At 39.4% G+C, this 18064-nt stretch overlaps 1 protein-coding gene across 2 annotated transcripts; it reads left to right on the top strand.

Moving 5' to 3' along the window:
* The first annotated feature begins 7446 nt into the window (after positions 1-7446).
* On the top strand, positions 7447-17675 carry LOC127348620 (achilleol B synthase-like). 2 transcript variants are annotated; one of them, XM_071819669.1, is made up of 19 exons: positions 7447-7644; positions 8558-8572; positions 9330-9515; positions 9856-9945; positions 10044-10238; positions 10721-10805; positions 11229-11395; positions 11536-11724; positions 11817-11930; positions 12851-12976; positions 13051-13170; positions 13265-13363; positions 13760-13816; positions 14006-14052; positions 14150-14293; positions 14382-14559; positions 15347-15421; positions 15552-15635; positions 17475-17675. In XM_071819669.1, the coding sequence occupies exons 1-19, from the start codon at positions 7447-7449 to the stop codon at positions 17589-17591; spliced, it is 2286 nt and encodes a 761-aa protein (XP_071675770.1). In that variant the 3' UTR covers positions 17592-17675. The 2 variants fall into 2 exon arrangements, with proteins under 2 accessions (XP_071675770.1, XP_051230543.1); XM_051374583.2 differs by lacking the exon at positions 8558-8572.
* Positions 17676-18064: the final 389 nt, after the last annotated feature.

Below are 18064 nucleotides of genomic sequence, written 5' to 3'. Positions count from 1 at the left end.
CCTTACCGCCGGCTACTTTGAACCTGATTCGTCGGCGGTAATAAGTGCGGCTATAAGGTTATTTCTAGTAGCGGGGGAGATGTGTCTATTAGTTGGAGTGGCATTGCTATAATGATTCAGTAGTGACACAAAACTCATGATCCTATTATGGGTTTTACCTTTACCTTGCTACCTCACTAGGGATAAAGTGAATGCATGTGCTATGTTTATCATGTGACAATTGCGGTAATCTTGTTTAGTCAAGATAGCATATTTGATATTCAAATATCATGTCAAATACATAAAGCTATGCTCTGTTAATTCTTAATACAAGATTGCGGGAATCTCTATGTTAGGACGTAATACCCATATAAATGCTTATCTAACACATATAGAAGTTTCATTACTATTATGTTATTTATGAATTGTTAGTGTCCACTAGAACTTAAAAAGAGAGTAGATAAGTGAACCCCTAAACCCCGTTCCAATTTTAATCATAAGAAACATCTTCCCAACACTTTTCTCACACTTTATATATTCAGTTATTATTAAATCCGAAAATACAAAAATAATTTCTTTGCTTAGTTACACACAAAACACAAAAACAACAATCCCACTACTATTTCTATCTAGTTTGCTTAATTTAGTTTCCTTGCATTACTTTACATATATCTTTTATTTACTATTACTAATACTTAACCTTGTGCTTGACAACCACACGATAAAATATGGGACACAAGGCAAAAATATTATTTTGCAGGATTGACTGAAGAAGAAAAGGAGGAGATAACTCTTTCGCCATTCCCCGAGAGTTCAATATAAACCCTCGAGTCACCCTTGTGGAGAAAGATACTCTTGCTACGACGCTTGGAGTCCCAACATTTGACGATATACGTGAGCGTCATCCACTTCTATCGAACTTCCAGATATGCATGTTGGACAACTTGTTCCTTTATAGCTAGGTTTCATGATGTCAAGCTACTATATAGTTAAACCTTCACGCAGCATAAGCGCAACTCCAAAATATTCGTGATGGACACCATGCAGTGTGTCAATTTTGTTGTGTATTAAGACCTTCTATAGGGATCTTTGGACGTAGATACAAGCACCACAATTGAACGAACTTCAAAATGTGCCCTTCGAACCACATGCTCATCAGTAGACTTTATATTGTTCAACTACGTTTGATACATCTGAACTTAACTTGTGTGAGACTTTTGGTACTTTGTGATAGATAAACCGTTCTATCTTCTGCATCTGAATAGGCACATATGCCCGTTTTACAGATATAATTGTGCCAGATATCAAGCTAATTAAACTTCCTCTCTGTGCCATGGTTGACTCTCTCGAACTTCTAGATATGCATGTTCGACAACTTGTTCGGTTATAGCTAGGTTTTATGCATGGTCTCAGGCTTGTGTAAAATTAAACCTTCTCGTAGTGTAAGTGCACTTCCAGAATATGTCTGACGAACACCATGTAGTGTGTCAGTCTTGTGGTTAATTAAGACCTTCTCTAGGAATCTCTGGATGGAGCGACAAGTACCATAATTGAACGAACTTCTAAATATGCATTTCTAGCCACTTGCTTATTATTAGACTTTATGTTGTCGCTATGCCTGATACATCTGAACTTGATCTGTGTCAGACTTTTGGTACTTTGTAGGAAATTAAATATTCCATCATCTCCTTCATCTGTATAAGCACACAAATTTTTTTACAGCTATCTTTGTTTCAGGTATCCCGCTAATTAAGCTTTGTCTCTTTGCCATGTTTGACTTCTTTCAAACTTCTAGATATGCCTCTGCGACAACTTGTTCGTATATAACTAAGTTTCATGCTGTCAGGCTCGTGTATAATTAAACCTTCTCACAGTGTAAGTACATCTCCAAAATATGCCTGGTGGACACCATGTTGTGTGTGACCTCTAGGAATCTCTGGACGTAGCCACAAGTGCTATAATTGAACGAACTTCTAAATGTGCCTTTCCAGCCACTTGCTCACTAATAGATTTTTTAATTGTCCGCTGTTTCTGATATATCTGAACTTGATCTGTGTCAGAATTTTGGTACTCTATGGGTAACTAAGAGCATCTCCAGCCGCGTCCCCCAAAGGGATTTGGGGCGCGCCGGACAGAAAATGCGTTCCAGCCGCGTCCCCTAAAGCCCATTTTTGTCCGGCGCGCCCCCATTCGGTGTCCGGCGTCCCGAGCCCGTCCCCGTCCCACAGGGGACGCACCGGGGACGCCGGACACAACGAAAAGCGAGACGGGGAGTGGCGGGGCCGACTTGTCAGCGGCACAATAAAATTTTAACCTAACCGTCGCCTACCTCGCGACGAAAGTTATTGGCGGTGAGCAGTTCCCGCAGCGACGCAGCGACGGTGCAGTTCCCGCAGCGACGCAGCGACGGTGCAGTTCCCGCAGCGACGCAGCGACGCGTCCCGTCGCGCCTAGCTCTGCGTGCCGGCGTTAATGCGCGCCACCGCTCCCCGCCTCCCTCCGGCCTATAAAAGGGCCGCCTCTCATCGTCCCTCTCACACACAAACCCTAGCGCCTCTCTCCCAAACCCTAGCCGCCACCATCTCAACAAGACTCGAAGCTATGTCCGGTAGAGGCGGAGGCCGACCTCGCGGCCGTGGTCGTGGTCGTGGTCGTGGCCGCGGCAGAGCTGAACGCTCGCCGTCGCCTTCCACGCCGCCGGCTTCATCATCGTCGGAGATGGACGTGGAGCCGGACGTGCGGTTCGAGTTCGTCCTCGTCCTCAAGGGCGACCCGCGCGGCATCCAGAGGCTGCCGGACTCCTTCGCCGACTACGTCGCCGGCGACGATCGCCCGCGCACGATGCATCTGCGGGAGGCTGCGTGCAGCTACTACCGGTGGATCGTCGACGTGATCTACGACGCGCGCGGCAAGATGTACCTCAACATCGGCTGGGAGAAGTTCGCGCGGCACCACAGCCTCCAAGCCGGCTTCATCCTCCTGTTCTCCTACTTCGGCGACAGGGACATGAGCGTCAAGGTCTTCGACGAGACGCGGTGCCGCCGGGACTACCAGGGCGACAGCACCGACGAGGAGGACGACTGAGTGTTCTTTCTTCGCAGCGAACACGTGCACGGAGGTTTCTGCCTGTTCGCCTCATCGGTAGAACCAACAAGGGCACCATCCTCCCGCTGGATTTTCCAGTTTAGGTGACTGGGTGTGCCCTCGAGTGTTCTTTCTTAGCAGCGAACAGAGGAAACCTTCGATGTATTAGTTTGTGGAAAACCACGTTCCCAATTATGTTTTCGTGTAAACCACGTTCCAAATTATGTATTAGTTTGTGGAAATTAAAATAAAAAAGGCAAAAAAAGTACTTTAAATGTTTGGGGGAGGCGTTTGGGGGACGCGGCTGGGGAGCGACGTCCCCCAAAGGCGGCACGAACAAAACACGTCCCCCAAACGCTCAATCCGGCGCGGTTTGGGGACGCTTTGGGGGGACGCGGCTGGAGATGCTCTAACAGTTCTATATTTTTTATCTCAATAAGTAGTACGCATTGTTTTTTTACAGCTATCTTTGTACCTGGTTTTCCACTAATTAAACTTTATCTCTTTCCTTTGTTTGAGTGTTATCGAACTTCTAGATATACATGTTGGACAACTTGTTCCTTATAGCTAGGTTTCATTCTGTCAGGCTTCTGTATATTGAAACCTTCTCGCAGCATAAGTGCACCTCCAAAATATTCATGATGGACACCATGCAATGTGTCAGTTAATTAAGACCTTCGCTAGGAATCTCTGGACGTAGAGCCACAAGTACCATATTTGAACGAACTTCAAAATGTGCCCTTCAAGCCACATGCTCATCAGTAGACTTTATATTGGTCAACTGTGTGGATCCGAATTTAACTTGTGTCAGACTTTTGGTACTTTGTGAGAAATTAACATTTCTATCTTCTGCATCTGTATAGGCACACATGCTCGTTTTACAGCAATCATTGTGCCAGATATCCCTCTCATTAAACTTTCTCCCTTTGCCATGGTTGACTATCTCAAACATGTAGATGTGCATGTTCGATAACTTGTTCGTTTATAGCTAGGTTTCACGATCTAAGGCTTGTATATAATTAAACCTTCTCGCAGTGTAAGTGCACTTCCAAAATATTCCTGACGAACACCATGTAGTGTGTCAGACTTGTGGTTAATTAAGACCTTCACAAGTACAATAATTGAACGAACTTCTAAATATGCCTTTCAAACCACTTGCTCATCAGTAGACTTTAGATTGATCAGCTATGTCCGATACATCTAAACTTGATCCGTGTCAGAGTTTCGGTACTTTCTTTAAAATTAACCGTTCTATCTTCTGCATCTGTATAAGCACGCATTCTCCATTTATAGCTATCTTTGTGTTAGGTTTCCCGCTAATTAAACTTTCTCTCTTTGCCATGTTTGATTGCTCTCAAATTTCTAGATATGCTTGTTCGACAACTTGCTCATTCATAACTATGTTTCATGCTATCAGGCTTGTGTACAATTAAACCGTCTCGCATCCTAAGTACCTCTAAAATAAGACTGACGAAAAACATGCAACATGTCATTCTTACGGTTAATGAAGACCTTTTTAGAAATCTCTGAGCGTAGCGACAAGTACCATAATTGAACAAACTTTTAGATATTTGCCAGCTACTTGCTCATTAGCGTATTTGGTGGACATGGGGTGCGCGCACACCTAATTATATGAAAAGTACAAAAAGTTGATATTTCATAGTTCCATAAAAATTCAAATAATACATACAAAAAGTTGCTATTTCAAAGTTTCATAAAAGTTGAAATAATACACGCATCTATATATCATGTTGATATTTACTTGTGCAGATTTTCAAGGCGAAATACGACCATATGTGACCTACAGAAAAATGAGAAAATATAAATTTCTATTTCTTTGAACACTACAAATCCAATTATTATAGTGTTATTTCGACATTTTGTCATTTTTTTGCTGGCCACATATAATCGTATTTTTTCCTAAAAAACTTACACGAGTAATTATGAAGATAAATGTACATGCAAAAAAATTATTTCAAATTATTTTGAAACTTTTAATTATTATCTTTTTTCATTTTCTGAAAAACCGGGAGCGCTCGCATCCAGGTTTCGTTTGGTATTTTCGTCCAGGTTTGTGGGTAGTTAGAAAACAACTTCGTCGGTAATATTGGCCACAACTAGCAAGAGACACGGTAAAGACCATAGAAATTTATATGAGTGCTCAAAACTCCGATGATGTGTGACGTAGCGCAACCCGCTGCACTTTGTGCAACAAAATACAACTTACGAAATAGTACGCAAGAAGACCTTTGTGTTTATTTGGTTTTTCTGCATGGGCGTATCTTTTGTAATGCGTTTTTTTTTTAAACCGAGGCAAAAACTTTACTTAATCCATTAGTTAAGAAAAGAGTGTCTAGATTTTAGGAGAAAATCGAGTGACAACAACAGAGTCAAGTTCACACAAACAACCCACCCACACACATCCAAACACCCAAGCCTAATAGATAGCTAAATAATAGAGCCGCACCCGCTCTAACCAACACACGAGACGATAAAGCGATACGAACTAAACACTCCAAACATAGCTAGCACTCCAACATCGCACCGAGAAATACAGGTCATGACACTAGCTAGGGGGCAGGGTCCAGTGTAGGCAACCTTCAAGTTGGCAAGAAAATCACAAACCTCTCTAGCGACGATAGTTTCGGACACTGATGCCAATAGACATGATTTAATAACCAATAGAAGCCACCACTAGTAGAAACAAGGGCTTTTATCCTCTCCTCCAAAGAGCTTTTGCACCGGATTTGGCACGAACCGGTGCTAAAGGGGTCATTAGCACCGGTTCGTGCGGTCTGGACGTCTAGGGGGCATTAGCACCGGTTCGTGAGGGACTTTTTGCACCGGTTCGTAACACGAACCGGTGCAAAAGGGTTGATGTCAGCCACGAACCCTTTTGCACCGGTTCGAACCGGTGCAAAAGGGTTGGTGTCAGCCACGAACCCTTTTGGTGTCAGCCACGAACCCTTTTGCACCGGTTCGTGTTACGAACCGGTGCAAAAGGTCTACCCTTTAGCACCGGTTCGTAACACGAACCGGTGCAAAAGGTTTTTCTGCTCCCTACGCACCTCCACACCCCCACCCACCCACCCACACCCCCCCGGGGATCGCCTTTTTAACACTGTAAAATAGAAAAGAAAATGATAGAAAATTCAAAAAATAAAATCTTTTGAGATTCCTGTACGTTACACAATGTACTACTAGGGAAACTTAACAAATTTGAATTTCAATTTTTTTGCAAAAAAAGTTTGAAAAATGGTAAAACCGCAATAACTTTTGCATACGACGTCTAAAAAAAACGTATAATATATCAAAAAAATCCTCGGAAAAAGTTACATCCGAATTCACCTGGGTTTACCCGGTTAGCCAATTTTTAGATTCTCAAAATTCGAAATTAAAATATGAAAGCAGGAAGATTTTAGTTTTTTCTAGAAATTTAGGATTTTATATATTTTTTTATTTTTAAAAATTAAATTTAATAATTGCATCCTGCATAAAGATTACACTCTGCAAATTATAAGTTTTTCAAAATTTCAGGTTTTAGGTTTGGCAAAAATATTTAAAAAATTGAAAATAATTAAAAATAATTAAAAATAATACAAATTATAAAGTTAATGTTTATTTATTTATTCAAGATTATTATTATATCATTAGTTTTGTTTATTAAAAGAATTATTTGAAATTCAAACAATATAGAAATATGACATCGACCGATATGTTAATAGGATAGATATGATACTACTATCACATACATGCGCGCGAAGCACTTGGAGCGGGATGGAAAGGAACTTGGAAGTTAAGCGTGCTAGTGCTAGAGTAGTGGGAGGATGGGTGACCGAGCGGGAAGTCTGAGCACGAGCAAGTAATTAGACTAGAGATAAGGATAGTTGGAGACTAAACTTATGAAATAACTAAAATATTAGAAATTCTGAAAAAAGGAAAAAAAAAAAGAGGGAGTGAAAAATAATTCGAAAAAAATTGACGGCAGGGTTCTACCGCGGCAGCGTTTTGGGACATTTTCCTGCCGCGGCAGACCCTTTAGCACCGGTTCGTATTACGAACCAGTGCTAAAGGTCCTCTCGCTCGGGCGCCCGGGGGCCGCCACGTGGTGCCCCCTTTAGCACCGGTTCGCAACTGAACCGGTGCAAAGGGGGGGGGGGGGCCTTTTGCACCGGATGCTTTGCACCGGTTGGGCATCCGGTGCATATGACCCTTACCAACCGGTGCAAAAGCACCATTTTCCACTAGTGCACATGCCTGCTGGACTCATAAGATACGTACACCTGCGGGTTCTGAGTGTCCATCTATTGATTCCGAGTGCACACTAGACGTTGTTCATCCACCAATACGTTGTTGAGTTTATCTAGGCTTTCGTCCCTGACAATGTGGAGGCTAACCACCGGCGAGGGAAGCAGTCCGTGGCTATGGTCGGCCAACGGCTTCCTAGGCCGGCAGGTTTGGGAGTACGACCACGACGCCGGCACGCCCGAGGAGCGCGCCGAGGTCGAGAGGCTGCGCGAGGACTTCACCAAGCACCGCTTCCAGAGGAAGGAGTCCCAGGACCTTCTCTTGCGCTTGCAGGTACGAACCGACTGGCATCCGAACCATGGATCAGATATATATGCTTTATCTTCTGTTTTTAGCTCTTGAACTATGGTTGCGTCAACCACACATCGGGCGCATGCAGCCTGCCGCATCAGATATTAAGATTTCGCAACAATCCTTTATATATGTACCCTACCGCGTTACTGTTTAGTTTCTTCATTTTTCACCCAAGTAACTTTTTCCCACTGTGGAATGCAAGAAAACAGCATACAGGCTGTTGTTTGGATAACGATGTTTAGGGATCGGTTTTACGAAAACGAGTTTTAGTAGGATTTTTAGGGAAACCGGCTTTGCTAACTTTTAATCCATTAAGAAAAGGTTTACACAAAATCAAGTTCGGGTCACCAGATGACCGGAGTCTAAGCCCGTTTTGTAATCTTGCGATTGCGTGCGGCCTGGGAGCATGCATGGTTGAACGTGCCGACGATGCCATCCTGGGCGCACACAGCGCTGTGACGGTGTGTACGTTGGACACGGCGCCAGCGGGGATGCTGCTGGTTCGTGCGTACCCGCCGTTGTCTGACCTGGCTCACGGAGCGTTAGTGGAGTGCAGGCCATGGCTATGAGAGTGAGACGCCAGTCTAGCCCGAAGCATATGCCGAGGCCAGCGCTGGCGGAGCTCAAGGCCATGAGCAGCACCGCGTACTAGTCACCGAACATGGTGAGGAAGGCGATGGCGTCCCTGGCGAGGCGCGTGACGAGGACGCCCATGGCATTGTCGTCTTCGTCGAACCACGCGGGCTCCTGCTGCATGATTGCGCGAAGAGGCGATCGCGGACGTGCATGATGAGCCGGGCGCTGACCCAGCCGCAGAACCCATGCTGCATGATTATTCAGCCACCTGAGGTTCACATGGATGGGATCTCTGCTGCACCAGGTGCTCGCCGAGTGCCGCAAGAAGGAGGTCCTCATGACCTCGATGCATACGCATACATTTCGCCGCACTGTGTCTTTCGCCGTGTCTCTGATGCAGTGTGCCCGTGTCCTACTCCGACCGACCTGAGCGGGATCTCGGAACCGGCGTCGAGCTCATCGTCGGCCAGGTGGTCATGAAGCTCGCGGAATAGCTATCGCAGAGGGACTGGTTCTTCCGGCCGAGACGACTCGGCATGCGCCTGCGCTCGGGGCTCACGGCTGCCGTCCTCTTAAAACGGTTGCGGATCACCTGCGAGGGCGGTGACCTCCGTGAGGTTGAACAGCTCCAGTGGTCAGCGCGGCGAGTCGCGGAGAGGCTTCGAGTTCGATCGGTTGTTTTGCCGAGGTCGAGGTGCGGAAGCCGGCGTGGCCGCGCGATGGCCCGCGAATCGATTACATCTAAAACATGTTTTCACAAAAACGACTCACACTCGTTTTTCCAAAAACGCATATTCTGCGTACTACGGAAACTAATTTTACTTATCCACGAATTAGAAAGTTTTAGTTTGTTACGCCTTGAAACACGCTTATGCATAACCGGTTCTCTAAAAACATGCATGCTATCCAAACAACCCTATGCGCAAACCATCCTACAATAGTGTTTTCTAGAGACCCTCTTAAGCTAATTATCATTTTCTTTATCCCTTTAACCCCGCAAAGAAACATTTTTTTTATCGTTTTCTACATAGTATTTTCCATCTTTTATTATACCAATAATTTCATGTGGTGTATATCATCTACTGCAGTATTCAAAACTAAACCCTCTTCCGCTCACTTCTCCATCAACGAAGCTTGAAAAGAGTACGGAAGTCACGGATGAAATTTTATCTGTTTCGTTGAGGCGAGCTCTAGTTCAATATTCCAGTCTACAAGCACATGATGGGCATTGGCCTGGTGAATATGGTGGCATTTTGTTCTCTATGCCTATTATTGTAAGTATTTCTTTTCAAGTAAGTTTTAATTGCAGTATGCTTCATCTTCATTATTCAAGATATAGAGAGGTGTTGGGTCCATTGTGAAACCATAACAAATTGTAGAAAAAACATGACACATAGACCGATCTGTTACTATGTACATCGATCTTATGTGATACATTGGCACAACAAACGATACTGTTTTGCCAAATATTATAAAAGTTGAAATCATCAAATCCTTGATGCAAAATTCACATTTACCTGAAAATTTGCTTTTTAAACCATATTTCGTCTTGCAATGGACAAGACCACATCTAATGCTCCCACTACATTGTTCCATCTATTGTTTGTCATGCAGATATTTTCTTTACATGTTACTGGATCACTTGACACTGTATTATCACCGGAACATCAGCGTGAGATATGTCGGTACACTTACAATCATCAGGCAAGGAATTTTGTGTATATAATCTTGGTTCTAGAAATGGATGTGTGCTGTCGAGAAAAATATAAATATAAATAAGATACTAATTGTCAACTTTGCAGAACGAGGACGGAGGATGGGGAAAGCAGATCCTTGGACCAAGTACCATGTTTGGATCATGTATGAATTATGCAGCCTTAGTGCTTCTTGGTGAGAAGCAAGGTGGTGATAATGATGCATTGGCTAAAGGGCGTTCTTGGATTTTCTCACATGGAAGTGCAACTGCAATTCCCCAATGGGGCAAAGTATGGCTCTCGGTAAGTGTATGCGATTTTGTCTGTATTGTAGAAAAGAACACAATGAATTTAACAATGCAACAATACATTCACAATGTGAGGTTGGCTTGCCTTGGTCACCTCCATATTATATTTTGGACAACTAAAACCATTTAGAGTTTATGTTCTTAGCAATTACATGGAGGAATACCAGTAGCTAGAAAACAGCTCAGTTGCAATTTTCAATTATTGTTGTTATAACAACATTATTCTATACATTGCCATAGTATGAGAATTTTGTGAAATGTGGTAAATTAATTAAACATTATCTGAACCAAATTTTGTTTAACTTAGATGAATGTTTTTTTTAATTTGAATATGTACGAGCCCGCCTAGAGGATGGAACCTTATTGAGTACCCACCAACTTACCTTGTTTATTGTAATTGTGATAAATTATAGAGCACATATAAGTTCTCTTCCTGAAATCGGAACTAATGTAAAGCAACCCATGTATTCCTCACAGATAATTGGCGTGTACGATTGGTCAGGAAATAATCCAATTATTCCGGAATTGTGGTTGGTTCCAAACTTTCTTCCCATCCACCCAGGTATGTATGCTTGGTATGTCAAGGTGTCGAACATTAAGAAAGGGTATTCGACACACGATGAATATCAATTTCAATAATTAATTATCTGCTAGAAATAAATTACTTTTTTAATGTTTAACAATGAGTTGGTTTTGTTGAATAAACCATATGAGTTGGTTGTACATGAAAATATAAAATTTTCTATAACCCCACTGACATATATTGTAGTCTCAGGAATGAGGTTACACTCACTACTCACAAAAAGGTAAATGATGGGTTCAACATAATTTTATGAGTTTCTGAATACAAGGGATAATAGAAAAAATAGGTTTTACATAAATCTGCTTCGTTGTATATGTTTCCACATGGTATATATACTTCGTTGTATTACCGTATCCATCACTAATGACTTGAATAAGATAAAAAGTTTGTGAGTACATTCAGGTCGATTTTGGTGTTTCACCCGTTTGGTGTACATGTCAATGGCATATCTTTATGGGAAGAAGTTTGTTGGGCCCATTACTCCAACAATACAAGCACTACGAGAAGACCTCTATAACATACAATATGAAAGTATTAATTGGGACAAGGCACGCGACTCTTGTGCTAAGGTTTGTTACAAACTATCTAATCTTTTCGTTCTTTATTAATTCATCAAGTATGTCGCTTATGTAAGGTCTAAACTTTAGAAATTTATTAAAAATATGTTGTACTTGTACGTATGCCGCATGAGTTTGGTATGTTATTATAGGAGGATCTTCATTATCCCCGTTCAAATGTGCAAAACGTTATTTTTGGTTTCCTTAACAAATTTGTCGAGCCAATATTGAATTGTTGGCCCGCCAACAAGCTAAGAGAGGGAGCTTTGACTAACCTCATAGAACACATCCATTATGAGGACGAAACAACCAAGTATCTTTGCATTTGTCCTATTAACAAGGTAACATACCATGAATTTTATGTTTACTTATATTATTATGAAAAATCTATAAATCATTCATACAAATTATATGACACATGTTTGTTAATTAGGCATTGAATATGATTTGTTGTTGGGTAGAAAACAAAAATTCAGAAGCCTTCCAAAAACATCTTCCTAGGATTTATGACTATTTGTGGCTTGCAGAAGACGGCATGAAGGCTCAGGTACTTTTTCATGATGTATTGCAGAGTCGTTACGTGATAGATTTTTGCATGTGTAAGAGTTTTATAGAAATTATTTCTTATCATGGAGAAACATATTTTTCAGAACAAAAGCTTATAATCCTTGCAATTGTAAGTAGTTTGTTTGCAGGTAATGCAGTCACATGCAATAGATATTATTAAATGAAGCACTATTTATATCCGAGCAAGATTTAATAATTTTTTATCTTTTGACCTCTCTTGTTACTAGCTACACGATTGCAATCTTGGCTAACCGAAAGTTTAACTTTCGTAGGTGTACCTTGACGTACTTGAAATGAATAAAATATTGTTTAAGGTGTACCTTGATGTACATGAAATGAATAAAATATTGTTTACGATGATATGAATACACATTCTAATTACTCCCTTCATTCCTTTCTAAGTGCCTATAGAGTTTTGGCATTTGTTTCAGAATATAAGGTTGTAGATTGACTTTTTTAAAATTACTCCCTTCCCCGTTTAGCTCCCACACAACATGTGTGAGATAAAATCCATACAAAATTGGAAACAAAAAATTATGATTTCTAATGCATGGCCCAACGATTTCTTAAAATTAGACAGCAATATTTTACTTTCCTTAGTTGAACTTGCCTGCACATATATGGAGAATCAACAAGAGAGATTTGTGGGATTTATTATGGTAAGTTAGGAAGATGTGGATTTTCCAAATTTTACGTTGATCTCAGATCGTTCAGCTAGGGGGTCTTGTGTAAAAAATACGGTTGCACTAATTTCGGTGCCAAAAAACTATAGGCACTATAGAATGGAACAGAGGGAGTAATATATAATTCATGTTTCATACTAATAAGTCCTATAATAAAACATGACATTTCAAAATAAAAATAAGGAAAAATGAATGCTTTATGGTCTTATACAAATAGGTATACGATGGATGCCATAGCTGGGAAATAGCATTCATAATCCAAGCATATTGCTCAACAGAGGACCTTATTGGCGACTTTGGCCCAACCCTAAAAAAGGCTCACGAATTCCTGAAAAAATCACAGGTTTGTTTTTTGCAATCTTTTGTTGAGCAATATTTTCACAAAAAGTCCTAAAATTTTATTTATTATACTTGAAGGTTCTTATCAACCATCCAAATTACGAACTTTATTATCGCCATAGATCAAAAGGTTCATGGACACTTTCATCACTTGACAATGGTTGGTCAGTGTCTGATTGCACTGCGGAAGTTGTTAAGGTATATTATTGTCGTCTATTAACTTCATATAATTTGTAACTAAAGTTTTCATGGATGGTTGTACATGAGGTTCCAGAATCACATTTTCTATTAGGCATTGCTGCTCTTATCAAATATTTCTCCCGACATTGTTGGTGATCCAATAACACAAGAAAGGTTGTATGATTCAATTGATTGCATCCTTTCTTTCATGGTATGCCCCCTTAACCAAAGCAAATTGGCTTGACCTTATTTTTGCATCATGTTGTTGCACTCCAACAATCCATGTTATATATGTACAACAAAATGTTCACATACTATACCTACAAATGTTATGCACACCTTGTTAGTTCTATGTCATCAAACAAAGAAACTACTTTTTAATGTTTTACTACATCATGTGTAGGTTTTTTGTCCTTTAATAAGGAGTCATATATAATGAGGAAATAAAATATTTTGTTTCCAAAATTAAGAGTATATTCCTAGAAAACTGAAATCAAATAAAGCACAACCACGCACCGTCCACTTGAATCGTCTAGTCATTAGCCATGATTACATTGATGGAAATACCATAAGACTAATAGCAAATTTTCCATTTTTTCCTACGAAGAATAAAGATGGCACCTTCTCTACGTACGAATGCAAGAGAACTGTATCTTGGTTGGAGGTACGTAAAAATATCGTACTCTAATGAACTAAACTTATATGTATCACAATGCTTATTAGTTCAGAATTTGTTGAAAGTGTTGCCATATATCTCGTCTTCTGTACCGGGACTTGCCCTTCCAGTACTTAATTCCCTGCCACATATCACTCTATTCAACATTGTAACATATTTTTTTATTTGTCAACATAGGTTCTTAACCCTTCTGAGAGCTTTCGAAACATTGTGATCGATTATCCGTAAGGGATTTGGATATGTTTACACATAAAAATATATATTCTTATGATCGTATTATTTATTTACTTAACTGACTCAAGGCGCATAAATAATTGGTAGATCTGTTGAATGCACATCATCCGTGCTTGATGCTTTGATTATTTTCAAGAAGACACATACACAATACCGCAAAAGAGAGATAGAAATGTGTATTACAAATGCAACCATGTTCATTGAGAACAACCAACGTCAAGATGGTGCATGGTAAGTAATACTAGGCCATTTACTTTACATAAATTACTTTAACTTCGGACACAAAATTTTGCGCTAAAATCAATACTTAATTTTTTAGGTATGGCTCTTGGGGTATATGTTTCACTTATGGAACCATGTTTGCGGTAAGAGGACTAGTAGCAGCTGGAAGAACTTATGGTAATAGTTATTCCATCAGAAAAGCATGCAACTTTGTTCTATCGAAGCAGCAAGCCACAGGTGGATGGGGAGAAAGCTATCTTTCCAGTGAGAAAGAGGTGATGTCCTTAATTATTATTTTAATAGGAAAATACATTTGGTTGTGTGACTGATAGTATATGATAACCCAAATATAACCTAAGACTTTAATAGTTCAACATAAACATTCGAACAATGGAGAAAAATAGATCACAATGTATGAGGATGAATCAACATACCAATTTTACAGTATGTGCCGTACAAAGAAGGGAAATTCCGAAATGATTGTTTCACACTATAATTTTGCTCATATGGCTTGACTAAGAAATATGGAAATAGGTTTTTATAAGACCTCTCATGTTGTTAGAATTACTGAGCCGTTTGTTCTAGGAGAAATCGAAATAGGCATCATACAAAAGTTCACCCTACTCCACCCCTTAATAAATATTGTTACTGAATCAATGCATTTGAAAATTTCTCACTCAGTATAAGCCTCTATACAATTCCACCTCAAGATCTATATTGGCCAGTACAAATACCTTGTTATTTTCAACATTATATAACATAGTTGTGTAAATAATTCTTTATAATAAAAGTATAAGAAACTTCAGTTTTTTAATACTTTTGTTGTCCTTATGTGTACTACTATCCACAAGCCAACTACTTCTCCAAACAACAAAAATCAGATCGGTACGAAATTTTGTAGCAAATTAATTAGGGTGTCTAAACCAATAAATTTTAAATGTGAAACACATGACTATATTGGAAATATCTTGTGAAAATATTATTTCTAAGTGAATGTTTAAGTTGGTTCCGTTATAATTGTCAAAATCAGAATTCTTACGTTTTTTAACAAACAAATTGCAGGACTACATTGATAGCGGTTATCCTAATGTTGTGAACACTTCGTTTGCAATGCTTGCTTTGATTTATGCTGGGCAGGTTAGTTCAATTTCTCCATCTAAGAATGTTGTACATGTGTCCTCCTGGCAAAAATAATCCCAACATTTTATTACTATTATTAAAAATTTATTTTCCTACACAAGAAATTAATATTCAAGTATTTAACCAGGTTGAACGAGATCATGTACCACTATTTCGTGCAGCAAGACTATTGATCAACATGCAACTAGAAACAGGTGAATTTCCCCAACAGGTAATTAAGATTTGCAATGATGATATTGTTTGTCAGAAAACATAAAAAGAACAAATATGGCAATCATTTGTAAATATTAGTGCAACAAAATTTGCCGTAGAAGTATTGTTTTTTAAAGGGGAGTATAACCATGTCCTCTTCATCAACTAATGCACACAACCTTTTTTTGTTGCGAAGTTTCAGAATCCATACTTTACAACTTAATGATCACGTTAAAGTTGATAGACTTACAATATCAAGCGACCAACAACTATGCGCTATTATGGTAGGAAACAGCCCGTCTGAATATATCCTAAGCAACCACAAGAAACCGGTTGCATCAAGTAACCTTAAGCCCCTACGGATCCTCCAGGACCAGGAAACACAATACATGTTATGAGTTATGTCCGTATGAAGCCTATGTTCATTAAAATCGTGGATAACTTATGCAGCTTTCTATGGCACAATATTTTATAATGACGGATATTGATGAGCCAAAGGTGACTTACATAATAAATTAGCATCCTAAAATCTAGCTCTTGAGACATCACCAAGTTTAATAAGTTAACTCTATTAAAGAAATCATTTTAACTCCCATGAGACCATTTCAAAATGGAGAATTGGTTGGTCCACCTACATTTGTGCAAGGTTTTACTTTCAAGGTATTGTTATGCAAAAGCTCCCATCATACAACCCTTTCATTCAGAAATTTGAACAATCTCATTTGCTGAGTAAACACCTATTTTTAATAGCAAGTACATCAATACCTAGGCCTCCTTGGCCGTTAGGTCTGTAAATAAAATTCCATTTAGTAAACCGATACTCATGTTTATTCTCATCCCTTTGCCAGAAATAGTGTGATATGTAAAGTCGAGAAACATTTGTAATCTTTTTAAGACTAAACTGATATCGATTAGACAATCTCCATATGAAAGCATCATTATTTTCTAGCTGTCAATCTTCTTTTGAAAATGGCTCTCAGCTAGATACCAATCAGATTTTCTAACTTTTTATCAAAGATAGGGGCCCTCAAGTCCCTAAAAGGTAATTATCCAAACTCACAACAACAAAAAATATGATGGGTTTCCTGTGCTTTAGCCTTTAGAAAATGAAAATCTACTCTTGCAGAAGTTAATTTGGATAATAGATATTTGTTAAGAGATGCTTGAGATCAATTCCGTATGAACCACTTTCTCTAAATCATGTTCCACGAAAACGATTGATTCATCCGTATATTGAAGTATTGAGACCCCTCCCTCGACTAGATGTGATATGATGCCACCAACTTGACCATCCTCCTTTCATCTGGCAATCAAGATGGCTAACATATCCACAACAATGTTGAAAACCATACGAGGCAGCAAATATCTTGTCTCGAACCTTTTCTAGTCCGAAAATAATGGCCAATATCATCTTTGAGCTTTATTCCCACACAACCCCCTTGGAAAAATTGTGTAATCCATTCACACCACTCAGGTATAAATCCTTTCATATGTGAAGTATGTTGCAAATAAGGTCACTTCACTTTATCATATACCATATAATCAATTTTTTTCTTTATCGATAAATGTAATCAATTATAAACTACACCAGATCTATTTTCTTCTTATGAAGTTCATGGATGTTTAAAATAATACAATAATTCCTTCTACGATATATCATCAAGGCATAGAATGTGTCTCGTAACTATTTGATTATTAAGTTTTTGAAATTGTATGTGGTGTTGAATAGAAGTCCGATCAACGTAGGAGATTATAGTGTGAGTGCTACCGTTCTAAATTGGGAAGCTACTGCATGGTTAAATAATCATCTAGAGTAAGAAATTAATTTCATCTTATCAATTTCAATGTTTTATTTCAGGAGCATATTGGATCCTTTAACTCATCATTCTACTTTAACTATGCGAACTACCGCAACTTATATCCCATCTTGGCGCTTGGAGAGCTTCGTCGTCGACTTGTTGCAAACAAGACTTGATATGGACGCACATGGCATTGCTATATTGTAATAGGAAGGTTGAATGTGCTCATGTAAAACATTAATAAATAGTTTCTAGGGCATCCTTTTTTGTGGAAAATAGATTCGAACTTCACAAAATATAATTTTTCAAATACAAAATAAAGCACTCGAAATACATTATCTATGCATAACACAAATAGTTTCAAAAATAAAACAAACAAATTCAACATAACAAATCTATATCCGTATATACACATTAAGAATTTGAAACATTTTTTTCTACATAACAAATAAACTGAACTTATTTTTCCTAAGGATAATACTGCAATCTAATGATCATGTCCATAACTTAACCACATGGTGTTCATACATGGCGTATGTCAGAAGAATCGCTAAGATGGTGTGGATCATGCAAAAGAGAACATGTGCTCCATCCCACTCATAAATCTTTGCATGTAACCTCATCAGATCTTGGCTGTGCATTTTCATGT

This window comes from Lolium perenne, chromosome 4, assembly GCF_019359855.2.
Source record: "Lolium perenne isolate Kyuss_39 chromosome 4, Kyuss_2.0, whole genome shotgun sequence".
Lineage (NCBI taxonomy): Eukaryota > Viridiplantae > Streptophyta > Magnoliopsida > Poales > Poaceae > Lolium > Lolium perenne.
The sequence above is the reverse complement of the archived record's forward strand: the minus strand, read 5'-3'. Positions and strand labels throughout refer to the sequence as shown.

Excerpts from the sequence above, each read along its gene's own strand:
- LOC127348620 (XM_071819669.1), top strand. The coding sequence starts at position 7,447 with ATGTGGAGGCTAACCACCGGCGAGGGAAGCAGTCCGTGGCTATGGTCG. Across the intron at positions 9,516-9,855 it reads TGTTCTCTATGCCTATTATT|ATATTTTCTTTACATGTTAC; the intron begins GTAAGTATTTCT and ends TTTGTCATGCAG. Across the intron at positions 14,560-15,346 it reads ATCTTTCCAGTGAGAAAGAG|GACTACATTGATAGCGGTTA; the intron begins GTGATGTCCTTA and ends AACAAATTGCAG.